The sequence below is a fragment of the Nyctibius grandis genome, chromosome 3, assembly GCF_013368605.1.
Source record: "Nyctibius grandis isolate bNycGra1 chromosome 3, bNycGra1.pri, whole genome shotgun sequence".
NCBI classification, from domain to species: Eukaryota; Metazoa; Chordata; class Aves; order Nyctibiiformes; family Nyctibiidae; genus Nyctibius; species Nyctibius grandis.
The window spans coordinates 59,350,464-59,374,626 of NC_090660.1; the positions used below are offsets into that span (position 1 = coordinate 59,350,464).

The 24,163-nt window shown below is 36.3% G+C and overlaps 1 protein-coding gene and 1 long non-coding RNA gene across 4 annotated transcripts in view; one reads left to right on the forward strand and one right to left on the reverse strand.

The window, feature by feature from the left end:
• Positions 1-24,163, forward strand: part of MIB1 (MIB E3 ubiquitin protein ligase 1) — an 85,644-nt gene that overhangs the window by 25,964 nt on the left and 35,517 nt on the right. The window contains 6 exon segments of the mRNA XM_068396086.1: positions 1,267-1,450; positions 1,764-1,908; positions 3,089-3,222; positions 4,280-4,387; positions 8,158-8,355; positions 10,944-11,095. Coding sequence (XP_068252187.1) covers positions 1,267-1,450; positions 1,764-1,908; positions 3,089-3,222; positions 4,280-4,387; positions 8,158-8,355; positions 10,944-11,095 — 921 coding nt within the window.
• LOC137660895 (uncharacterized) lies at positions 9,183-21,510 on the reverse strand. Of its 3 annotated transcripts, none has more exons than XR_011047804.1 (6): positions 20,894-21,510; positions 20,602-20,781; positions 19,065-19,317; positions 13,423-13,467; positions 12,699-12,816; positions 9,183-12,578 (listed from the first exon to the last, which is right to left on the reverse strand). It is a non-coding gene; the product is annotated as an uncharacterized lncRNA (long non-coding RNA). The 3 variants fall into 3 exon arrangements; XR_011047805.1 differs by having other exon boundaries at positions 20,602-20,796; XR_011047803.1 differs by having other exon boundaries at positions 20,602-21,507.

The following is a 24,163-nucleotide window of genomic DNA, read 5'->3' on the forward strand; positions in this document are numbered from 1 at the left end:
TTGTGGGTTTTCAGGAAAATGTGTTAAAAGGACAGGTGACAAACTTCTTATGTTGGGGATCTTGTCTAGTATAGAGTGACCTTAGCATGATCTATGTCTAGCATTTTATTATTCAAAGGAATGTTAGTTTATGTAAATGTGGACTGAGAATGGGAAGTGTTGGGTATGCTGTTGCCAAAACCGCTCCCTGCAAGCAGTTTAGGTTTGAAGTTTGAGCTGCATCCATGCTAACAGGATTCAAACCCAGCTCTACAGCTGGATCAGAGCTGGTATGTCCACATGGTTTTGTGTTGTCTTGCTCTCAGGTATTGGGCTTGTCTTTAAAAAGCAGCTGATGAATGGAATGTCACGTCAGTCATATCTGGAAACTGACCTGTTCAGTTTGTCCAGAAAGGAGTAACAGATTCATTCAGGCTTTCCCTCAAGATATTGTTTGTTAATATTGCAAAGTAATGTGAAACAAAGCTGTTTTCCTGGCTAACACAAGCTGAAGGGATGCAAGTGGCTTTTCTTCTGACAGTCATGTTTGCAGAGCTAGTGAGAGGAGCTGCTCTGTCCTGTGGTTTCCTCCCTGACTTTGCCCTTTGTAGGTGTTATCTGATGCTTCTCAACTAGATCAGATAGCTAAATGAAAGTCAACCCCAGACCGAATGGCACATAAAGATCACCATATTATTTGTTAGAATATAACTCGACGTAAAAACAGCTAACTGCCTCTGAACCAGTAAAATTTATGGTACAAATTAGGATAGTTTGGTTAAAAATTGAGGTGTATGTAGAACATCCATTTAATTCAAGAGTATTTTTTATTACTGAATTTTGCAGCTTTTGACCTAGGGGGGAGGGGGCAAAATTTCGTGTTCTTCCCGTGTTGTTTCCTGACAGTCCGATCCTTTGTGAGACCACCTGGATCTTCCCCTTTTCAACCAGCGTCATCTACTTCTCTCCCTGGAAAAATGGACAAACTGTATAGCTACTTTCAGGACTATTATATTGCTGTCAGCTTGCTTCCCCTTAGGCAGGATATTTCTTCATTGCTTTTACAAGTTTATGTCTCTGAATATATCTCAATATAGTCCCTGGAAATATTAAACTAATGAGCCACGACAAGTTTATGGACAAAAAGTGGTTAACAACAAATATGCCATAGTATCGAATTGCAGAAGGTTTGTAGGTATACAAGCAGAATCTTGTCCAAGAGAGAATTTTTAAACATACATTTCACTTTGCATGTTTAAAATCTACTTTAAATGCTTCATTGTCTAGGTGGACATTTAATCCAGCTGTTCTCACCAAAGCCAACGTTGTCCGAAGTGGAGATGCTGCTCAAGGTGCAGAAGGAGGTACCTCGCAATTTCAAGTGGGTGACCTTGTTCAAGTATGTTATGACTTAGAGCGAATCAAGCACCTTCAGAGAGGTCATGGAGAGTGGGCTGAAGCAATGCTTCCGGTAAGTAGTTGTATGTTTGGATTCATAGAATTGCAAAACTTGTATAGTATTTCCAGTTATGATTGGTAATAATACCTGGAGGTTGTGCGAGTCAAAGTTATTTTCTTCTACGTTAGAGAAAGTGTATTTCATCAAACACGATGTAATACTTGCTCAGATGTAATCATCTACTTAGCATGATGAAACTTAGCTAAAGGTATTAGTGACTGTGCTATTAAACAACGGACTTCATAAAATTTGTGACTTATTCTAAAACATTAGAATTTCTAAATATTTTTAGTATTATTTGCATTTGATGTTTTCTTTAATGCAGACATTAGGTAAAGTTGGTCGGGTCCAGCAGATCTATTCAGACAGCGACTTAAAGGTAGAGGTTTGTGGGACATCTTGGACGTATAATCCAGCAGCTGTCTCGAAGGTGGCATCAGCAGGATCTGCTATAAGTAATGCATCTGGTGGTAAGTTTCAAGAATAATCAGTAATGTATTTATGGCAAGTATTTGTGTTAATTAAAAAATTGTTAATAAGTAGTAGTACATAGTTTGTATGGAAGGTTAATAGTACTCAAACTTGGGGTTTGGCTAATTGGTGTTACACCTTTGAGAAAGATACAAGAAGCAGCTTGCAGTCTGTATGGAGATGGTCATGGTTGTTATCTTGATAAGGTAGGTGCAAAAACTCCAAATCAAATTTGGGGTTCTGTTTGGCCACAGTGCAGGTATGTCTTTGGAGGTCTGCTCTAAGGACTTAAAGATTTAAATGATTGTAACAAACGTTAGATTGGAATAGGGACTAAGGCATGAAGAGAGTGTCACTGGGTGTAGCAAGCAGACTTGTCGTTTAATAGGTGGTGTGGGATAGCAAGCATAAGCGAGGGATCTATTGCAAGTGATTACTCAGGATAATATTCTTTCCTTAAAATTTAGTCAGACATCCTTTGACTAATTACAGTGGGACTTTTTTGTGTGTGTCTATGTAATCACATTTCAGTTGTGTTGAACCTGCTCTCATTCATCTAAAATGAGACAGAAAGACTATCCAGTGTGTTTTATGTTCTGTTGCCTGTTTCACAGATCAATTAAACTAGAACATTTTTCCTCTTTTTGGTCATAGCTAGTTGTTTTTTCCTCTTTCCATATTTGCTTTAATGCCAAGAAACCTTCTGTGTAGTTTTCTAGACTTTTTCCTAGGGAGGCATAGATACGGTGAGTTTTCTACAATAAAGACAAAGTCACAGTGGCCATAAAACTAGCTAGAAGAGTAATATGACTTTGTGTTTCAAATCACAGAGGGCAGGATATACCCTAAATTAAGCTAGAAGACTAAAAAGCCTGTTATGTCAATACGTAAATTCATGTTTTACCTTGACCTTTCCTTCTATATTTTGTGGTAGACAAGCTATCTGTGGTTCAGTCAACTTTGTTTTGAAGTGTCTGATGTGACAGTCTCAACTGTCTAAAGGGTATTGGAGTGCAGTGCTTACTCAGAACTGAATGATAACTCACAGCTGCCATTTTATGGTGGCTTGTGTATTACTATGTACATGCCTTTAGAAACATGACAAATTTAGCTGTTTTCTTTCCTTTTCCTGTGTGATTAGAATTGTAATCTTAATTGTCCTTTGTTTAATAATTATAGAGAGATTGTCCCAGCTATTGAAGAAATTATTTGAAACCCAAGAATCTGGAGATCTCAATGAAGAATTGGTTAAAGCTGCTGCCAATGGAGATGTTGCTAAAGTGGAAGACTTGCTAAAGAGACCAGATGTAGATGTGAGTGTTCTGTTTTGGGAAGACCTGGTCTGGGGACCTGTAATACTAAAGGAAGTGAAGCTGTCCTAGATGCTCCTTGCCAGTCAGTAGTGTGTCTGCATAGAAGTAGTACAGCTGGTTCCAGTGTCTCTTCTCCCATTTGTTGCCCTATGAAATGTGTTGTAGGGATGTGAAAAGAGTGCTTTATACCCTTTTTGCCAGACAGATTTTGTGTTCTATTGTCTGCCATGTATTAAAACACTTTCCAGCCTCTGTCTGACAGAATTGGGGCAGAGAACCAAACACTCACAATTAGTGAAGGGTCTTCAACTTATTTTGTTTCAAGGGGATAAAGGAAGGAGGGTAGATTTTTGGGGATTTTTTGCTGCTGTTGTGGGTTTTGCTTTGGTTTTGTTTTTTTAACTCATGGAGTAACTCATCTAATCTGTTCTCTGTCAGATTTCTTTTACTAACTGATCTAATCACCTAGTACTGAAAAGTCTAAAAGAAAATGCTTAAGAATTATAGGACTTTGTTCAGGGAACATGTTTTAAAATCACAATCAGATGTTTTTCTCATGACAGCAGTAGTAATTCTTGCAGATAAGAAACTAAACTCCATCAGTTCTGAGGACAGATTTGTGTCTCAAGATTATACAAAACATGGTATTTTGTTCAGACTGACTCCTGTTGCCGTAAATTAGAAAATGAAGTTAAATATACTGTAGAGCAGAGGACTGGTAAGATTCTGAGACCTGTTCTCAAAATCTTGCCTTCACAGTAGCCCAAAGATGCAAGTTTTTAAGCCAACTACCATTAAGGTCTTAGTGTTTGAAATAAATTCATTTCTTGCTTTTTTTCCTTTAATCTAGCTAATGCTATAGAAATGAAATAGAGAAGACTTAGGAGATTATCTATATGTGCTAGAAAGGCAGCTGTCTAAAAATCGTTCATTTGATACTTTCATATGCATGCTGTTGCTTTAAGTTTTCTAATACACCTGCATATATACTGCTAAAGTGTCTCATAGGTGCATGTGTATCTTGCAGCTTGTCTCAAAGTATTGATATTGCTTCCAGGTGAATGGACAATGTGCTGGACACACAGCTATGCAAGCCGCTAGTCAGAATGGTCACGTCGACATTTTGAAGTTGCTTCTGAAACAGAATGTGGATGTAGAAGCAGAGGTAACCTAAATATTTTAAAGTACACTTCCTGTCTCCTTAAGTTTTAAACTTTGCTACATACAGAAATAACAATTCTATTGGAGTTGCCTTCTTTGTAAATGTCAGAGCGAGTGAAAAACTGCTTTTCTTGCAGTGATAATGTTCCCAGATTAGCCTTCTACTAACAATATTACAAAGGGTCAATATCTAATTCTTTTATACCTCTAATTAAGTGAAGGTTAATGCTAATATAATAGAGCTATGTAAGCTAGTGTGTGACTGTGGTGGATGAAACCCTTCTTTATTTCGTTTATTTCATTTCAACAGTAGAATGCAGTAGGCTAGCACACTGCTTGTGGCATTCAGAGAAAAAGATGTTGGATGCTGCATCTCCAACTCAGATACTTGCTATGCTTCTTATGCAGTGTTCAGTTAGGAGAAAGTTTTCCATTCTTAACTAAAGCAGGTTTGAGCAGAAAGTAATAACAGTATTTTGGGTAGGAACTGCCAACTCTGCTTCCAGTTTTTCTGTGTGTTGTTTTGTTTTTTTTTTAACTTCACCCAAAGTGGAAGGATTTCTTGTGTTTATGTTTTGAGAATTATTGTTTGTGAGAAAATTATCTATCAGCATACTGTGGTATTTGCATTTTGAATTGATTTTGCCTTGTTTACTTACACAGAAAGCACTGATACTGCAGCCTTTGCTCATTTTGTGAAGCACAAGAAGGATCTGTCAAATTTCTCTTATTAAGAATATAAATTAAAGCCTAACAGAATGGTTAAAAGTTAATAGTGTGCCCAGTAGTTTGCGTAACAGAAAAATAACTTTACGTGTTTGGGCATTTAGCATTACATTGTATTTGATATACAGAAGTTATACTATGTTAAAACATTAATGAAGCAATGATGTAATTTTTGGAACTAAAATTATTTTTATATTCACAGATACACCATTACTTCATAAAGGTTTTCTGCTAAATTGTAAAGATGGCTTAGATATGATACAGTACGTACTTGCTGCGGTCTGATTTCTGTGAAGTAGCTTCATTTTAGAAGTGGTGTTTTCACTGCAGTACATGGCATATACTGTTACAGACTTTACTAATCTGCTTTTCATCTGTACTGTGGGATCAAAGCTGCCATGTTAATCAAGTTGTGGACTGATAACTTTCTTCTCTGGTGTAAGGAAGGATTAGAAGCATTAGAGAGGGAAGTAGAAGCACTGCTTAAACAGCTTCAAGGTAATACACCTGGTAATCTGCTAGCAGTAGAATTGTTAAAGAGCTCATGTTTGCTCAGGCTTCAGAAGTATCATAACACGTATTAAAAATTTTCAGGGATTTCAGTTTAATTTTCAGGTCTTTTTCATGTAACGTTGAGTTGCTTAAGTGAAGATGGTATTCCTACTTAATTATATAATAGAATTAATTATTATATTAATCATATATGTATTATATTATTAGATTAATGATTATATGTTTCAGGCTTTAAAAAATGGCAACTGCCTATAAATTAGTGATTTGAAGACGCAACAGCCATGCCATTAAGTGGAGAGCAAAAATTTAGTCCTTCACTGTTGTGGTCTGTGGCATGGAAGCAACGGATAAAAATCCTTACTTTGCCTGCTTTATTGCTAAGTTGGATGTATTTACGCTTACAGTCACTGTTGCAGAGTGTATACATTCAAGGTGACATTTTCTGGGGATGCCCTCCTATTGTTGTCTCTTCTGTGCTTATGTCTCTGACAGCTTAAAGTAGAGTACATGTGGCCTCTATTTAGTCAGAAAACAATGTTACTGACAGAGCTCAAAAAGCCTGATGTAGATATTACATAGTAAAAATACGTAGCCTTCTAGTCTGCAGAAATTAATGGGTATCAGTTGTTATATTGACAATACTATATTGTTGGCATGTATAGAAATATAGTGCTTTTAATATTTAGATTTATATCTAAATATGAGTCTTAGGACAGATGCTTAATTAGTTGCTGGCTTTTTCTAGGTATATTAATATGCTTTCGTGTAGAAACTACACAGTGGGATTTAGCTCCTAAGATTATTTGTTTTGATGTTGGGCTAAAAAGGCACGCACTTTCTTGTACCTCTACTCATTAAAGTAGGAATTCTATACATGGAAGATTTTATAAAATCAGGGGTTTGCGTCTCAACATTGGAATATGTTAAAACTGTAAAATATTTAATAAATTACATGGGGTTTTGTCAGTAAGTATCTCAGTGTACTTTGCAGACTGCAAAATGAAAAGACAAATTACCACATACTTGTGAACCTAAGTGCTTTGTACATGTAAATGTTGTAGCAGTTTAAGACTACTGTCACACTCTTGGTAAGTTTCACCTCATAATGGTCTTTATAACCAGATGAGAAACACAGAGAAGTTCCCCTTTCTGATCCTTTCCCCTCCCAAATGGGCAAGCTTTGGCTTCTTTGGACTGTTTGTGTTAGATGAGCCTGAGGAGGAATCCTGCTATCTTAGAAGACAATTTCTTAGCATGAGGTGATTTGGAAGGCATAAAAATATCTTGTTTTCAAAAGCTATTGAAGCTGCTGTTTACTGCACTGACAGTCTTGGAAGTGGTATTCATATTTCCAAAAAGCTATATTTGATAATGAGCAGATAAGTGTCCTTACATAATTTTTTTAAATTGCTGTAAGTAGTCTCATTGTTATCGTGTAATTGTGCAAATGCAATTTATTTTAAGAACAATTAGTTTTTGCATTGATGTAAAATATATTAGAAATGTATTACACATAATAAAAATAACTTTCTAAAGACATTGCTGAAGGAGAAGCAAATTGCTAAGAGAAACTAAGCTTACCCAAGAGAGGCATCCAGTGCACCCTTGATCAGTCACAATTTTCTCCCCCTTACAGTTCCCAGTATTTCTCTACTGTCAAAATTAAATCCTACAAATGCATAGTAATATTCCATTGTGCACAAAAATTTAGTTGGAAACTAGCTTATGGAAGTTATTATTGTATTGAAACCTGTTATATACCTTTCATTTTACTTTTAGCTTTTGTATAGTCATTAATGTTGAAATCACTCGATTAATAATTTAAAATGTTTCACGTAGTACAGTCTACTCTTATGGATGTTAAAATAACCCAAATTGACAAATTTATGACTTCATGCCTTAATTCTCAGTTTGGATGAAACTGAAACCAACTGAATTTAATCAGAGCTTTAATGCTGTGAATTGTCATCATAGAATCAGAATTTCTAATTAATTTCAACATCAATCCAAAATTTCCTTTGGAAAAGGTTTATTAACTGAAAACTAAGACACGTATAATAAAACCTAATAAATATCAGCTTAGTTGTATGAACAAGGCAATTCTCTTGTCTTATACCGTGATTTGGAATCTGTAACATTTCCTGGGTTACAGGAAGGGTTACGCAGGGTTAATGTTAAACTCTGTAACCTTTTTTTGATTTTAGGGGTTGGGTTTTGTTTGTGTTTTTTTTTTTAGGGATAGTGGGTTTTCTTTTTTTTAACAGTGGTTGTTTTGTAGTAGAAACCCAAATGAATCTATTTGAGTTTTTGATGAACACATCACACAAAGATTCAAGGCAATAGTTGTGTATGCTATAGAATACTTGCTGCGGTTTGAGCAATTGTTTTAATTAGGTGTTTGAATGGTATAATGGTCATATATTTTTTTCTTTAAAGAAATCAAATATGCATGATTGTTCAGTTTAAATTAATCTTCTTGTTTAAATGCAAAGGAAATGTGGAACATACTGGCTCAAATTAATGATTCTACTTTAGGACAAAGATGGAGACAGGGCCGTCCATCATGCAGCCTTTGGTGATGAGGGTGCTGTGATAGAGGTTTTGCACCGAGGCAGTGCAGATTTGAACGCTCGCAACAAACGTAGGCAGACTCCACTTCATATTGCTGTCAACAAAGGTCATCTGCAAGTTGTGAAGACTTTACTGGATTTTGGCTGCCATCCTAGTCTCCAGGTAAAGTAAATTAATGTAGATTCACTTTTTAGCTACTAAATTTTATCGTTTGCTGTATGTAGATGTGTGTGTAGGTGATAGAAGAGTAATGGAAAACAGGATTGAAAGGAATGGACCTTGTGAAGTTATCTGTCCCAGCCTCTACCCCAACATGTGATCAGCTGTAATAAAAATGCTATTAAATCTAGTTGTTTTCTTGACAGCTAGATAGGTACCTGATTTATTCTAGCCAGTTGATGTTAATTGGTATTTTCACAGACTGTAGTTATCTGTAATTGTTAACTTTCTCTACAGATTAATTCCTCCTCTATCGCATCCACAGCTGTTTGCTCCTTCTGCAGGGCACAGCTTTGCATTTTTTGGCTGATGATACTGTGGAATGGTTTGTTAAAAGAAACCTTTTTTCAGAATTGACCTATCATTGATAGAACTATTTAGCCAGATTGTCTTTTAAAAATGTTCAGCCTTTTATCTAAAAAGCTGTCATGCATAGAGTCTCAAGTACCATAATTTCATAGGGTGTTTTATCTGTAATGAATGTGGCGGAAGCTGTGACATATGAGTGCAACCTGCTGTTGAGAAGGTAGAGTAGAAACCTGCTATCAAGTAAGCAGGCATCCACATTCTGGATGAGCTGAATGCATCCGCATGCACTGCATTAGTAAAACAAATCAGAATGGGTAAGTTTGAAGAGGTTTGTGACAGAAAGAAAAAGCTGTAACGTCCTGGGCAAATCAAGATACGCAGTAATAACACATTTACCTTCTTGTTTTGCCATGTCAGTGATTTTTTTGAAACTATATATCCACATAAAAAGATGAGCAAACTTTCTTGAAATTAGTGAATATAGTGATTGTTTATTTATCTGCTTCCACCTGGCTTTATAGGTACTGTCTTCATCTTGCTGAGGTTGAGCTGTTAGCCAGCTAACATCCATCCTGACCCTATTTAGTATTTGTTGAACAGTAGATGTAATGAGTCTTATGTGTTGAGCCCAGTAAAGGGTGACTGTGTATCATAATGATGTATGATATATCAATAGCCAAAATGGATATGTCTGACTTTAAATTATAGAATTCTGTTTGGATTGAAAAATTCAGTAGAATGGTGCTATGAAACTCCATGTGGAAAATATAATTGTCATTGAAAATAATGAACTTTCAGATCCTGCATGTGTGCTGAGGAACTCCAATGTGCAAATGTGAGTAGGCAATTGATTTGGTGGATGAGAGCACAGGGGAGTCAGACTGAGGCATGACCGGAATTCAGCTGGCCAGCACTCTACTACTCAAGCCAATTCACTGTGTAAACAGAAGCATCTGTTAGTCTGTAAACAGTAAATTCAGGAAATATGATCAATTAAACCAAATAAAAGCTACATAATTTAGTTTTGGCAAACTGGTTCACACTTGTTCAAGTGTTTCCATATTCTAGCGTGCTTTTTTGGCAGTTTTTGATACTCACTGTAAAGATTGTAAAGATCTGTTTTTCTATTGGTGTATTGCTAAAGTTCAGTTCCTGTGTTAGTCAGTTTGCAGTTGAGTCAGTGTCAGTGACAAAAGACTTCCTGACTTATATGGTGTTAGAATTTTACTGGAAGCACAAACCTAGAGAGTTTTCCTATAAAGCAGCAAATAAGCTTAAATGGATATGTTTTCTCACTGTTAATTTGGGGCATTCCTTTTCAGTCCAACCATTTGGGTCCTTGAATAAGTAATGTACAAAATGCTTCTAGGAATAAAAAGTATTTTTACCTTATTTGGGATATTTGAAAAACAAAAAGTCAAGCTAAAAATATAAATTATTTGCCTGTTCAATTATGCACTGAAGTATTTTTCACGTACCTTGTGTAATGTAATCTGATATTAGCCATAACAAATTTACAAGCTTAATATTGCTTATGACATTGGCCTTTGCTTCATGGAAAGTGATCTGCTTCGATTAAAACAACAGATGTGCCTAAGTTTATTACTTGAACTGCATTTTATTTTGATTTGCTTATGCTTTTATTTCACACTGTCTTTTTGGTATTGTCTTTTACATTGTTAATTGCTGGCTCAGTCTTGGCCTTCGTCACTCAAAATTCCCTGTTTTCCCCCTGCTGGGCTAGTCTCCTCTCTGTTGCGTTAATTTTTGTTGCGGTCCTACTACTACTCATAAAAGTGGCAGGGGGGTTGGAACTAGATAATCTTTAAGTTCCCTTCCAGCCCAAACCATTCAATGATTCTATAAATTGTAACTTAGATGTCAACTCCATCTGGATACAAGGCATAGAGAGGTTGAGGCATAGAGAAGTCGATGTCTACACCAGTATCTTCAGTACTATCAGATGCAAGGCAGGCTTCAGTTCTGGTAGCAGTGTAATCATAGAAGACTGGAGCCCTGGGTGGGATAACTCACTGAAGAGTTTGCAAAACGCAGAGCAAGATCAGAAAATAGCTTGCTCTGAACTCCGCAATATAACAACACTTTTAGGTCTGAAGAGGTGTTTTGTGTTTGTGTAGTCGGTTTTCCTAGTGATATTTAAGCATCTTTTTTCTTTAATGTGGATGCATGTAAAAATTGATGTAAGTTGTTTCTGGTTTTAGGATTCTGAAGGTGACACTCCACTTCATGATGCAATAAGTAAGAAGCGTGATGACATCCTTGCTGTGTTGTTGGAAGCTGGAGCAGATGTTACTATCACTAACAACAATGGGTTTAATGCTCTTCACCATGCTGCACTAAGAGGAAACCCTAGGTAAAAATTAGTTTTTAAAGATTATTTTGTCATTTGTAAAAGGAAAACAAGTACATGGGAGGGTAGAATTATGGTATTCTTTCAAAAGATCCTTAAACCTGCATGCAGTTTTTTCTTGAATTTTGATGTTGCTTAGATATGCGTCTTTTTAATGCTTGGGAAGCCGTTATTAGAATGAAGCTACTAGTCTGCTCAGATAATGCTGTATTCCGGTAACTCCAAATCCCTGGGAAGTATCATATGGTGGCTGTAAAATTTTGCCAATAAACGTTTTGGCAAAGGTTATTGCCAAAGTTATTTGGCAAGTAAGTTATTAAGATCGATCTTAAGTTAAGATTTGTAAAAATGTTTCCCTTCTTGGGTATTGGAATTGGGAAAGGGATTTGAATTTTTAAGAAATACATATTTGTAAATAATTATTAAAGATACCATGCAATTATAAAGTGATCTTAGGGTTGTTGCATTAAATTGTATTTCTCAGTATAAGAAACATTTAATTTTTTTGTATAGAATGATTTTCTTATTTTAGCTTTTACATAGCAGCTTATCTGAAAAAGTTATTTTTAAGGCATAACTTTTTTGGTGCTAGCTGCATACTATACATCTACATTCAATCTTCAGTTAAGATAGCTTTCAAAAACTATACTGCAGAGATGGAACTTAATGGAAAACTTGCTGCATTGCTGGTTGCTTATTTTTTTGTGGATAAATGGTATTCTTCAGAGCTGTCAGCCTAGCAAGACTTCAATATGTTAATTGTGTGGTGGAGAACTTGGCATAGTTTACATGAAATAAGAAACATGATTACTTGTTTAACTGCTAAATTCTGCTACTTTTCAGTTGAGTCAAATTGGACAAATAAGGCTGTATATTAATGTATGAGAATAAAATCTGGGTTAGTCTCTTAGAACATAGCTATCAAGACTTATACTTAAAAAGTAATTGTGAGCGTTTATATATGTATATGGAATAGAATCACACTTCACAAAGTAAAAGTAGTGGTTGGAAGTGTTATTAGGAACAATAAATGTGTTTACAGTTTTCTGCAGTGCTCATAAAAGGTCTGTAAGAGAACACATCAGGGAATTGTGAAAGGAGCTTATTTTTGGCATTCAGGAGACCATTCTTTCAAGTCTGACTTGGTAGCTTATTCACTTAATGTGAATTCTACATATTTGCATAACAGCATTAGCCCGGAGTACTGCTTCCTGTCTCCAGTTACCTAGATGGGTATTTTTTGTTAGTTTTTTGTTCTGTGATGCTTTTCTTAGGCTCTTGTGAGATGAAGGGAAAGTGTATGGAAAAAAAGCTCTTCATAGGGATGCTGAAGAGTTTCCTGTGGATGAATGCTTTAGGAGCTGCAGGCTTTTTCTTTGATGGAGGGATCCAAATTGTAGTTCAGACTGGGTCAGTTTGATGGTTGGCAGAATGTGAAGTATAGTGCAATTTTTCCCAGAGTCCTCTCTCCTTTACAAAAGCTTTACTGAAAGAATAGGAAAATATTTCCAGTGTTAGTGATTTGGACCCTTTGTGAGTCCCTCCTATACATGGGTTTTCACTTGCATCTAAAACAGTCAGATATCTAAAGCTGTTGATATCTTACTTTTTTGGTTACAGTTCTATCTGAGCACTTCTGAAGCATGTAAAAAGAGACAATCTTGTCTCCATCACAGAAGCAGTAGTTTCATTTGTTCACAGCATTAGATATTTTACACATCAACCTGTGAAGAAAATAAAAACAAAATAAATTTATTTTGAAAAAATTTCAACATTTTTTTTTGTCCTGGCCAAAAAATCATTATAATAATTTGATTCATTTAGGAGTTATGGTTTATTTTCTTTTAAGATTGTAGTGATGGGCATTTATTTCATTGCTGATTCTGTACTTCTACCACTGGCCTCCTTCTGAATGAGACCAAAGGTTTTATATTTGCTACTTTGTTTTTTTCTAATCTGGTATAGAACAATGGATATTCCTAATCTGTTAAATGCACTAAGCACAAGCTATTTAAAACGTTGTTAAAAATAACTGCTTGAACTTTAGCTTGTAGCTGGTGTGGGGCACAAGCAGTACATAATATATTCTGCTTGAAACCTTACTTAAGGACCTGTCTTTCCTAATCTAAACTTTCCTGCTCCACCTAAACTGGAGTTTTTGTGGCTTCATGCTGTGGTGCCTTATGTGGAATAAGATGCACTAAATTCCCCTTAAGGTCAAATATATAAAGAAATGTTATTTTATAAAACTTAAACATGTATTCGTAGATGTATATAAGCGTATATCATGTTTGTGTATATATCTACATTTATAAAAATAAAATGCTTACCATGTATGTAAGTATTGTTAAAGTCCACATCCATCTTCTTAGTTACTGATAACAAAATAAATGCATGTGTTAAGGGTGTGGATACCAGAATAAAGTGAACTAGATTTCTATAGAATTTTTTTATAGTTGATATCAAATAGGTATTTGGAACCAATTTTGTTTTCAGTGCAAAACTTATTCTGCTTCTTGCTTGAGTTCTGACCTTTACTAACAGTAGGGAGATATATCTCCAAGAAAAAAAAAAAACCACACAAACTGTGCTGAAGAGAACATTTGAAATTTTTAATTTTTCATATGAAAATTAATACTTGTATTCTGTTTGCAACATTTGTGTATAAGATAAATATTATAAGAAAGATAGCAATTTATGTCAAATAGCTTAGATGTTTCTCAGCACTTAATCTTACGTGTCAGTTTGGCAGTGTTTTCTGGAAGTCAAGGAATAGTGTGTTTTGGAGAGCATCTTATTATTAGTGGAATATTTCTCCTTTTAATACTTTGCTTCTGTTCATACCTTGTGAATTGGTATAGAAACAGTTTTTGTTTTTCCTGCTAATGTGTAATGTTGAAATGTAGATTGGACGTTACTCAGTGTTGTAGGCAGCTTTATACTTGTGCAGGGGAGATAGAGCTAAAAAGAAATTTGAAATGAGGTGTGGGGAAGTTAAGGTTTTGTTTAATACGTGGTTTCTTCTTCATGATTTTTTATCTGAGTCAGTCATATTAAAAGTGCATTTATTTTGGACTTTTTTTCAAAGTACTGTGAACCTCAAAGCTTGGCAGACTTTGCCTCTTCAGTGTTAAGATTTTTCAGACAGAAAAAAAAAAAGAGAGTAAAATTTGAAAATACTGTACAGATCGGTTATTTTTTCCATGTTATCAACTCTTGGTTATGTTTGATCTATTCGCATACCTGTGACTTCAGATTTCTGAGCTGAAGACATGACTGTGAAGTGTAGGTGTATTTTATATCCGTTGCCCCAGTTAGTTTGAGATTTGCATTGTATCTTGTGAAGAGAGCTTTATTCACACCGCAGCTAGCATCTTAAATAGAGGCTGCTTTTAGAGCTGACCTGACTTCGCACATGCATATGACTAGTTCTTCAGAGCAATAAATTCTGCTGGACTTTAAATCAAAAAATTAAAATATTGGGGTAAGATGCAGATTTCATATATTGCTGTCCAATAGCAAGGAGTATGTCATCTTTATGTTCACAAACTAGCAAGTAGGAGATTGTGGTTTAAAATGGAATTCTACTTTTTCGCCATGGTTGTCTTATTTAGTAGATCCCTCCCTGTTTTTAGGAGTGCAGATAGTTTGTACTGGTTGGCAGTGGAATTTTTAACTGTTTTTAGCGATGTATTTGAGAGGTGGGGTTTCTCACCTGTACTTAGTGTTAATGAGTTTCTCAGGGACTTTTGTGCTGTATTGTCATGGAGGTCCTCACAGAAAGAAGTTATGAGGTAGTCGCAGAGTTGTACAGTTATTTTCTAAACCAGTAAAAGGGATTTTCTGCTTTCATATTTGCAGTTCCAACAGTAAACATATGTTGAAGCTCAGTTGAAGCTGAGTGCAAAAAAAGCATGCTCCTAAAACCTCTTATTAAAGCATTATGTCAGAAAACGCTTTGAAAGAAGACTTTTGTTCAAATTGATTTGGAGAAAGAATATAATCTCCATGAGCAGAGCTATAATTAGATGGCAGATTAGCCTGTAGCTGTTGAGATCAGTGACAAATTTATTATCTTCAAATAGGAAATAGTATGCCCAGCATGTGCAAGATGGCAAATACAGTTCCTACGCTGTGGATTGTCTTCCCTTGTGCAATTAAGAAAAGGGGGGGGGTGCCACTACAGGAAGAGAGGTGCCCAAAAGCAGACTTTCCCTCCATTGCCAATACTGTTCGTGATTGCTTCCTCTTGATCAGATTTTTTTGGCCAGTTCTGTTACAAAGGGCAACAGCCTTGAGGAAAAATACAAGAGACAATAAATCATTGGAAAATGTGTTTATTTCACTGTTTACCTATTTTCTTTATAAATGTTATGAGAGATCAATTTTCACTGAATATGGACAGAATGTTAAACACCAGGAGCTGTTTATTTACAAATAAAACCTTGAAATTTTGGAATATAGAATTTACTACACTTCTTGTTACGTTTGAACTGCCTAGAATAATTGAACTCAACTGCAGAGGACTGCATAATTACTCTGAGCAGCCTTAGTGTCCAGTTTTAAAAATGTGAGAAATCCTGTAGTGATCAATGCATAGCTACAGCTGGTTGAAGGGGACCAAATCCATTGAAGAGGTGATTTGGTTCCATTTTACCAGCTTTAGCAAAGCATTGGAGTGCAGGAAGGTTATAATTCAGTAACACATGTTTAAGTACACGAACAGTTCACAAAGAACATGTGGCTTTCTTCTGTGTTACACATTTTGTTTCTAGTAAATGCAAATTTAAATTCCTTCACTAATTTGGAGACGGCAAAATGGAAAGCTACGTACCAGAAAGGCCTGTACAGTATCCAGGTTTGTTCCTTCCCCAAGTATTTCCTTGATGCTCTTTGAATGAGTCTCAGATTAAATTATAGTTACAGTTTTAACTTCTTTCTCTCTGCAATAATGAAATTCTGGAGTAGTGACCAGAAAGTGTAGTCTTACAATTTCTACTCCTGTAGAGCTCGCTTGCCTCTTTATGTTAAACTTTACTGGGAAGAAGGTTTCGATTTCCACCTCCCCCTCCCCCCTCCCCCCATTAATTTTCTGGCAGGTTCCCTTTTGCAGCTGCTTGTGCTGTAATTGGTTAGCACAAGTATAAATGTCAAGTGCTTTCAATTCCATTGCTATATCTCTGGTTAGTATTAACTTTTTAGGAATGATTATATAATATAGCAGGATGGAATTTTTTTTTTTACTCTGTTTGTATATGTGAAAACATTTAATGCCAGAAAAATACAGCTTTTAAAGAATTATCTGGAGTTGCATCTAATTCCTTCTAAATTAAGGTCCTTAATACATTTGTGCATGCTCATGTAGCTTTTTTATGTTGTATGCTGAATTCTTTTTGAGCTTTGACTGCAGGGGGAAGTAGGGTGCAACCTTTTTTCAAGCCATTCGCTAATGATGAGTACGTCAAGTATAGTCTGCATCTGTTTGTTGCATAGTCTGATGCTGGCGAGAAGATTTATGTAAATATATTCCCAACACCATGTATCCTAATAGAAACATAGCAGGTGTGTCACTTGGACTTAAGCATTAAAGATGGCTATAAAATTAGTTTCTATTTTTACCAGTTATACAGGAACTGTTTTACAGATACAGCTGCTCAAGTGCGCTTTTGGATGGCAATACAGTTTCATGTACTGGCCATATCGGGACAAAAAACGGCCATGGAAAAAAAGCCGTGTAGCATTTGATAATGTCAGCATCTGTTATCCCTGTCAGTCACACAGTTGAAATGTTTGAGTTACAACTGTGTCAGCAGATGCCCAAAGTTCAACATGTGCTGAGTTAAAATTGAACAGCTGATCTAAGTGATGGATGTGACATTTTAGAGTGACTGGATATGTATTCTTAGAGATATGCTAACATGAACTAGCAGGAAGCAATGTCAACATATAATTTTAACTTTTGTATCACTCTGAACTGTCATTTTGTTTCAGAATAGCATTGCAATGTTATACGAAGAAGACAAGGAAGAATACAACATGATGAATTGTTACCGAAAACCTTTCAAAGTAAATTTAAGCTGTTAAAAATTTGGTCTTATTATATAGAGGAAGTCAGATCAATTGGTGGTGGGGACAGGAACTCTTCAGGAAAAGTAAATGCTTAGCAATTAACCCCTCTGTAAAGCTGTTAGTAATACCAAATTGCTTCTGTGAGCATGATCAAGTTCAGTAGCATCACTCCATTTAGAAAAGCTATTACAATTTGATTTGCTTCCCACTATAAACCAGGTTTTAATTTAGATGTTAAGATACTCTAGTCTTCATGCCAAAATATCTACTCATAAGAGAAATAGCTTTAAAACAAATATTAATATTTTACTTAATAAAATGGTTCTGATAAGATAATGTTTCTTCTTGTATATATGTTATTCTGTAGTTTCAGGTAGTTAAAATAGCAGGCTATATATAGTTTTAGCTATTTGAGAATTATGTGAGTATTTAAAAATCAGATTCTCCATCTAAAAATGATGCATTGCCTTTTTTAAATTTTTCTTTCTTCTTCTCCCAGACATTTTAGTAAGCACAGGGGTACAGTTAAAATCTTTCATCTGGGCCAATGTGCCTACTGATCATGGACATATCCTGTTTAATAGCTGCTTTTAGAAGGCTGCTGTCATGAGTAGGAATGGCTGGATTGACGAGTCGGGAGGTCTTTCCGTATATTTTTCCTTGTTACTGAATTTGATGTTGACTGTCTTTACTTAGGGATGGTATGCACTGGGATATTTTAATTAATACCTCTTTTAGAACTTGAAACTGTTGCAGGACTATTTCTCATGTAGTTCTTACAATTTTCTGTATGCTACAAAGTCCTATTTCCATGGCCGATTTTCTTAAATTTGCATTTAAAATAAATTGAGCTTATTTGAAAATAGTATTTAAGATAACTTACCTTCTAGGTTGTAGTTGTCATTTGTGTTTTCATTTAGGAATCTGTCAATAGCTTTAATCCGCTGACTAGCAACTGTGGCCTAGAAATCTCTGTATTGTCACTTTCTGTGTATAAACCTGACACTGCACTTTGTATCGAAGAGCTCAGTGAGCATAATAAGTGCTGATTTGGAGAAAATTCTAACTTAAGTCTCGTATATTAAATTGCAGAAGTTATCGTACTCAATTATTTTGACTATCCTTTTCTCTAAATCACAGCCTTAATTTCTTAGCTGTTTCTACTTCTGAGTTGCAACCTGTAGATTAAATATTCTATGGTAGATGTAAGTTTAAATGCTACCATCTAAAGTACACAGAACTGGCTGTGATTAATAGAACAATGGCTTGTTTTTAATGAGATACATTTTGAAAATCAGGCTTTTAAGATTAGTTTAGGATCTATTAAGTGAGGAGTACTGGTAATGATAAATTCTGCAGCTAGTCTGCGATATTAATCAGCGCATTTCGAGGGTTCGTTTCCAGCCTTGTTTTGAATTGTTTGTTTACAGCTAATGTTCTGATTATCAGCTGTTAACAATTCTTCCTACCCACTTTTATAGTCACTTAATTTAATGTTTTGTGATTTGTAACTAACAAGTATGAGTTATTTTGGTAATACCAGCTGACCCTTAGCAAGTTAATTTGTCACATGAATGTCATTCAAACAAGAGGGAAACCTGTTTCTTCCAACAGCTGTTTAGTTTCCTCTTACTGGTTGTTCCGTGCCTGCCAAAAATACATACTTCTTTACATTCCATAGCATTGTATGTTCATATGGGTACATAAAGAAGTATGTACTCTGAGCAGGTACGCATAGAGTTGCTCGACTACTGTCAGATGAACCTGAAAAGTATTTTGCTGCTTTCCGTTACTGTCATTAGATAAAGCTCAGGCTGACAGCTCTTTGGAAGAACAGTGTTATGATTAGCTGATGGTAGAAAATAAACATATTATTCTAACTAAACTTTGCAATGCAATTTACCTGCATAGCGGCTTAAAAGCCGGCTCTAGTTCATTGTTCTGGGATGGCATGGGCATGAGAAGTGCTTTTCCAGATTTTTGCAGCCTCTTGCTGTTTGTTCTGGGTGACCGTGTTTGAGTGGAGAGTTGAATCTCTGGTAGCTTTGCAACGTGTTTTCTTGGAATTCACAGTTGTATTCCACTGTAAAAACTTCAGCTTCCTCCCAGGTCTTCTAGCAGATTTCCATGCTGGAGTACAGTTTGCACCTAGTGTCCTGAAGAGAAGTATAGATTTGTCTAATGGCAGTTTTAAACTTATTTTCCTACCCTTCCCAATCCCACTTCCATGCTTTTTGCATCCCATCCGGTATTCTGCAAACTCCTTGCAGGTTTATACTTATTTCCGCTGTAGTTCAGAGCAGTTTTAAAAAAATTATAATTGCAGATGCCACCAGTGATCCTGCTTATTGTAAAGATGACGACATTGAATTAAGAAAACAACCTCTAACTGCTGTGATAGGATTTGGATTGTTAGGCCGAAGGTCACATGTGAAAGCTAATACCTATTCAACACGTCTGGAAACAGCTTTTCTCTTTCTTTAAAATTGGCACTCACCTGCTTCAGTCAAAATCTTGTCCACACTTGAAACATTTATGACAACTAAAAAACAACAACAAAAAAAAACTCTCAAAGAAACAAACCCAAAGTTTAACCCTGTTGTATCAGACTCTGTGCACCTTGGTTTGGAATGGTAATTAAATATTTGATGTACAGTACGGGTTTGACTTCTAAGGGGCTGACAGATATAGCTTATGGTTGCTTAATGTGCATTTCGGGAGATGATTGGCGTTACAGTAGAGAGTAAGATTTGTCTTTACAGCATTAGAAGGTAAACTTGAAACAAACTTAACAATTAGTAAATGTAATAGTCGTAAGGAAAGCTGAGAGCAGAGGAGGTAAGAATTTCTGCAGCTCATGACAAAAACAGTGCAGCTGATAGAGAGCAAATCAGAGTGTAGCAGTAGCTAGCACAGTACTACAAGGAGAAACAGCAATGCAGCAGTAGAATCACAGCAGTCACATTCTAGTTTTTAAGTAGGTTGTTTTCATGTACATCTGAGATAAAGCACCTTGAAAATTTTGCTTAGACCTACTTGAGAACTCAGCATTGCACTACCACACTCTTTATTAGATTTTCTTTTTAAAGTTGGTAATTTATTTTGCTTGTGCATAGGAAGATAAAACTATATTTCACTGAAATGAACAACTAGTTAATGGCATTGCAATTTTTGAGTTCATCTTCTTTAAAAAGAATTCTGCCTACCCAGCAAGTTGGGGTTTTTTTGCTATGAAATTTGGACTAATGATGTTTTTGTTCAACCTGCTCTTTACACTACAAATGCTTGGTACTTTAACACACTCAAAATTAAGCTGTTCCCAGAGTAGAGGGATTAATATAACAATAAAAAAACATTCTAGTAAATAAGTTATACATGCAGAAAGTCATAGGCATCCTTTAAACGTGCAGAATAATGCAGGTCTCCTGATGTTCTATTACCTGTAAGCTTAGTATCATGCAGCATTTGCAGTTGGAAGAGAGGTAATGACCTAGAGGTACATCAGCAGCAGCCATCTCATCCTGAGTGCGCTCTCACTCTATTCGCTGAATCAGCTCTTCATTACATGGGAGGGGGAGGCAAGGGGGGGGTGAATGTCGGTGCATATGGTACCTCACCACCTTAAATAGATAAAACTTAAAAAACCAAAAAGCATAAAGACCGGTGCCTAATTGGCACCTGCTGCCTTTCTTGGAATGCTAAAATATGGATGATGTTGTATAGAAATTATACCTTATGTCTGCTGGACTGAGAGTTAAAACTCCAAGGATAGATGCTAGGAAGCCAAGGGAAGGTGAACTTAGCCCACTGTCAGATGAAAATAATCACAGGCAAAAAGAAAAATAAAAACCCAACAAAAAAACAAAACCAAGCCCCCAAAAGTTGGAGTTGCTTCCAAAAAAAGAAAAAGGCACAAAAAAAGAGGCGATCGTCTCCCCCCTCCCCCGGCAAATATTGGTTTCTTCTAGTTCCTTAGATATTGCACTGTATCTTTTCTTGCTTGAGGTTATGTTTCCAGGCTTAACTGTAGGCAGGTCTGTGTTGAAGCTACTTTCCATCTTCAGAGGTCAAGTCTGCTAGCGAGGTCAGGGCTCCCGCACACACCCTACAGAAGACACCAACCGTATTTCCCACTCAGAGGGCACGAGCAAAACTGTTACGGCTTTATAGGCAGCTAAGCATTTGAAACATGCACTCCCAGGCAAACAGGCTCTCTTGTGCCTCTCTCTTCCCTGACCATATTTAGTCAACCATTGCAAAAAATAGTCTCTCAGCTGTCGATTGTCGATCCAGCAGCAGAGAGAGCCTCTATCCTCCTCTCTGCCTATTGATTGTGCAGCCTGCACTTCCACCGCCGCTCAGCCATTTGTCCCCAGGTTTTTTTAGCACTGCCAAATAAAGCGCTCGCTCGTGTTTCCAGTTAGATTTCCCAGGTTTTCACTGGGCTTGCGCTGCTGCTAGTAAACCCTGATGAGGTTGTCACTATACTTAGAAACGTTGGTGGGGGGTGGGGGGGAGGAGAGATAGAGGAGGGGGGGAAAGGCAGCCCTGCTAGTAGCAAGGCAAGGACTTCGCGGAGATACAGAACAATAAATATCCTGTGCTGCCACGGCAGGTTGTGTAACCTGGTTTCTTGATCGGTGCAAAATGCCACAAGTAACAACATGGTGTTTAACCTGAGGTCTAAGCGGCCTTGTTCTACGTCTAGTTTTAAGTTTGCAACTGCAAACCATACTGTTATTTTATAAATAAGAAGTTGATGCCGATTTGTGGCCCCACATTTCCATATTCAAATCAAGTTAGAAATTATTTGAAAAAAAAAACCGAACCTTTGCTGTAATTAGTAAGTTCATATAATTCCATACTATTATGTTTAATAATTCCACAGTATTTTGCATATAATGCTTAGCTATAAAATTACTTTTAAAATACAAATGCATGTGTAAATTAGGTGCTACTGTTCTTTGAAAAAACTCAAATGCTTAAGAATAAAAAAATCAAGTGAACAGCTCAGTCCGTTAATCTGACTTTCATGTGTACAAAATTGGCCTATAACAAGAAAAATAATTACACATTCAAAATATGAAAAGAGGAATTTTCATATTCATAGGGAGTAATGGAATGTTTTCTTCAGAAAAGAATAAAGTAACTGAAATTTAGCTATTTAAATGTAACAGGAACCTGAATACTTCAAGACTTTATAATTTTTAGACAAAATTTTTTATGTTGCTCAGGAGCATGAAGAGTGAAAAAGCTGAAAATGTCTCAATCTAAAATTAAACAAACTTATTAAATGAAAATGTAATCCCAATTAATATTGATATAATTAGTAGTTACTAATGCATTAAAGTTCAGTACTGTAGGGTAGAGAGTGAATCACAAAGTCCTGAATGGACTGCTGTCCTGGATTTATACTTTCTTTGCTTCCTCTTTTTATGTTGGCGTTGTCCTGTGCTTGGTAGCTGCTTACCCCCTGACTTCTGTTGCAGTGTTGCTTTCTGTTAAGTCACACTTTTTCATTTCTCTTTCTTCAATTTCAGAATCATACAATGAAGGCAAAATCATTGTCTAAGATCTAGACTAATACAGAATACATTTTTGTGAATCCCATGTAAATTTATATACCTCATTGTTTCTTTAGTTTCATGTATATTGAAATAGATTTTTCAGATACCAGAGATACTTGAAAATCTGAGAGACAAGAAGGAAACAACCTGCCTACTTAAACTTATGCTGAGCCATCAGTCAGATATGAAGTATTAAACTCGAATTTCAAGATACAGTGTGCTCAGTAATACCAGTCTAAGGTATTAATCTACTCTTTGTTACTTGTTCCTGAGGGGTACTTCCTTCTTCATTCTTCCAGTGTAACTCGTACTGCACAGTGAGTGTGGTGTGAACCAGATCAGGGAACTGATTTTGCTTTAAGTTGTGTGCTGACGTGCACTTAAGATCATATCGTTGCCAAAAATAGCACTGTCCTGTTCCTGTGTTACTTCTTGCACTATGTTGGTACAAATATTTCCTTGGCTTCACAGTGAGCAAGCTGTTGTAGAAATTTTTTCTTTAACACAAGCTTAGAGTACTATTCTGTATGAGAAATAATCCAACAAAAAAAGGGTGACTCTTTAGATGTGTTGGGACCACTTTTTGTGGTTTGTTTTTTTTTTTTTTTTGAGCAGAGGTGGTAGTCAGAGGACAGGAATGAGATTAGTAAAAAGTAGTCTTGCTTCTATTGTGTTGTAAAATGCATGTCAGACTACATGGCCTTAAAAGAAAACTTTGCAATGGAAGCTGTCTTTAAATCTGATCCGTTCCTTCAGCTGGTTGAGGATGTAACAGGAAGCAGGTGAAGAGGTTTAGCTGAGCCGAGGGTGGGAATAAGCAGGGCGGGGGGGGATACTTCAAGCTAGGATTGCTGTAAAATATCTTATATTATGAAACCATGTCACACTGAGACAGTGGAAAGCTGACCTGAGAAAGGAGAATGGCAGAGAAATAGAGAAACTTGTAGTAGAAAGTGGACTGAATCATTACAACCCCTAGAGATACGATTCCAGATAAGTTTATGCTGATCTAAGACAGCTGTTCTGGAAAGGGCAGCCTGCCATCCCTGCAACTCTAGCTTCATCATTTCCTTATTCCTATTGCTTCTAGAGATCATGAAGTTGCAGGGTAAGTTGGATTATCTCATTGATCTGTCTGAAAGCAAACTTGCCAAATCAAGAGTCTGGCAGGTTGCTTCACTCACTACACAGTGATGTGTCTGTAGAGCCAACATAATGCAGGAATTGAAGTGCAGGGAAAAGTGGGATTGTGTCTTTCAGTAGCAATTTAAGTTAAATGTGCTTATGCTGATTGTAAAATAGTCTCTCTGTTGTTTTACAGCTAAGTATCTGTTCATTAAAAAAACCCAAAAAACCCCCAAAAGGCCAAACAAACAAAACCACCCCACCACCATCCCACAAACTCCCCACCTTGCCTGTTTAAATCATTCGGCAG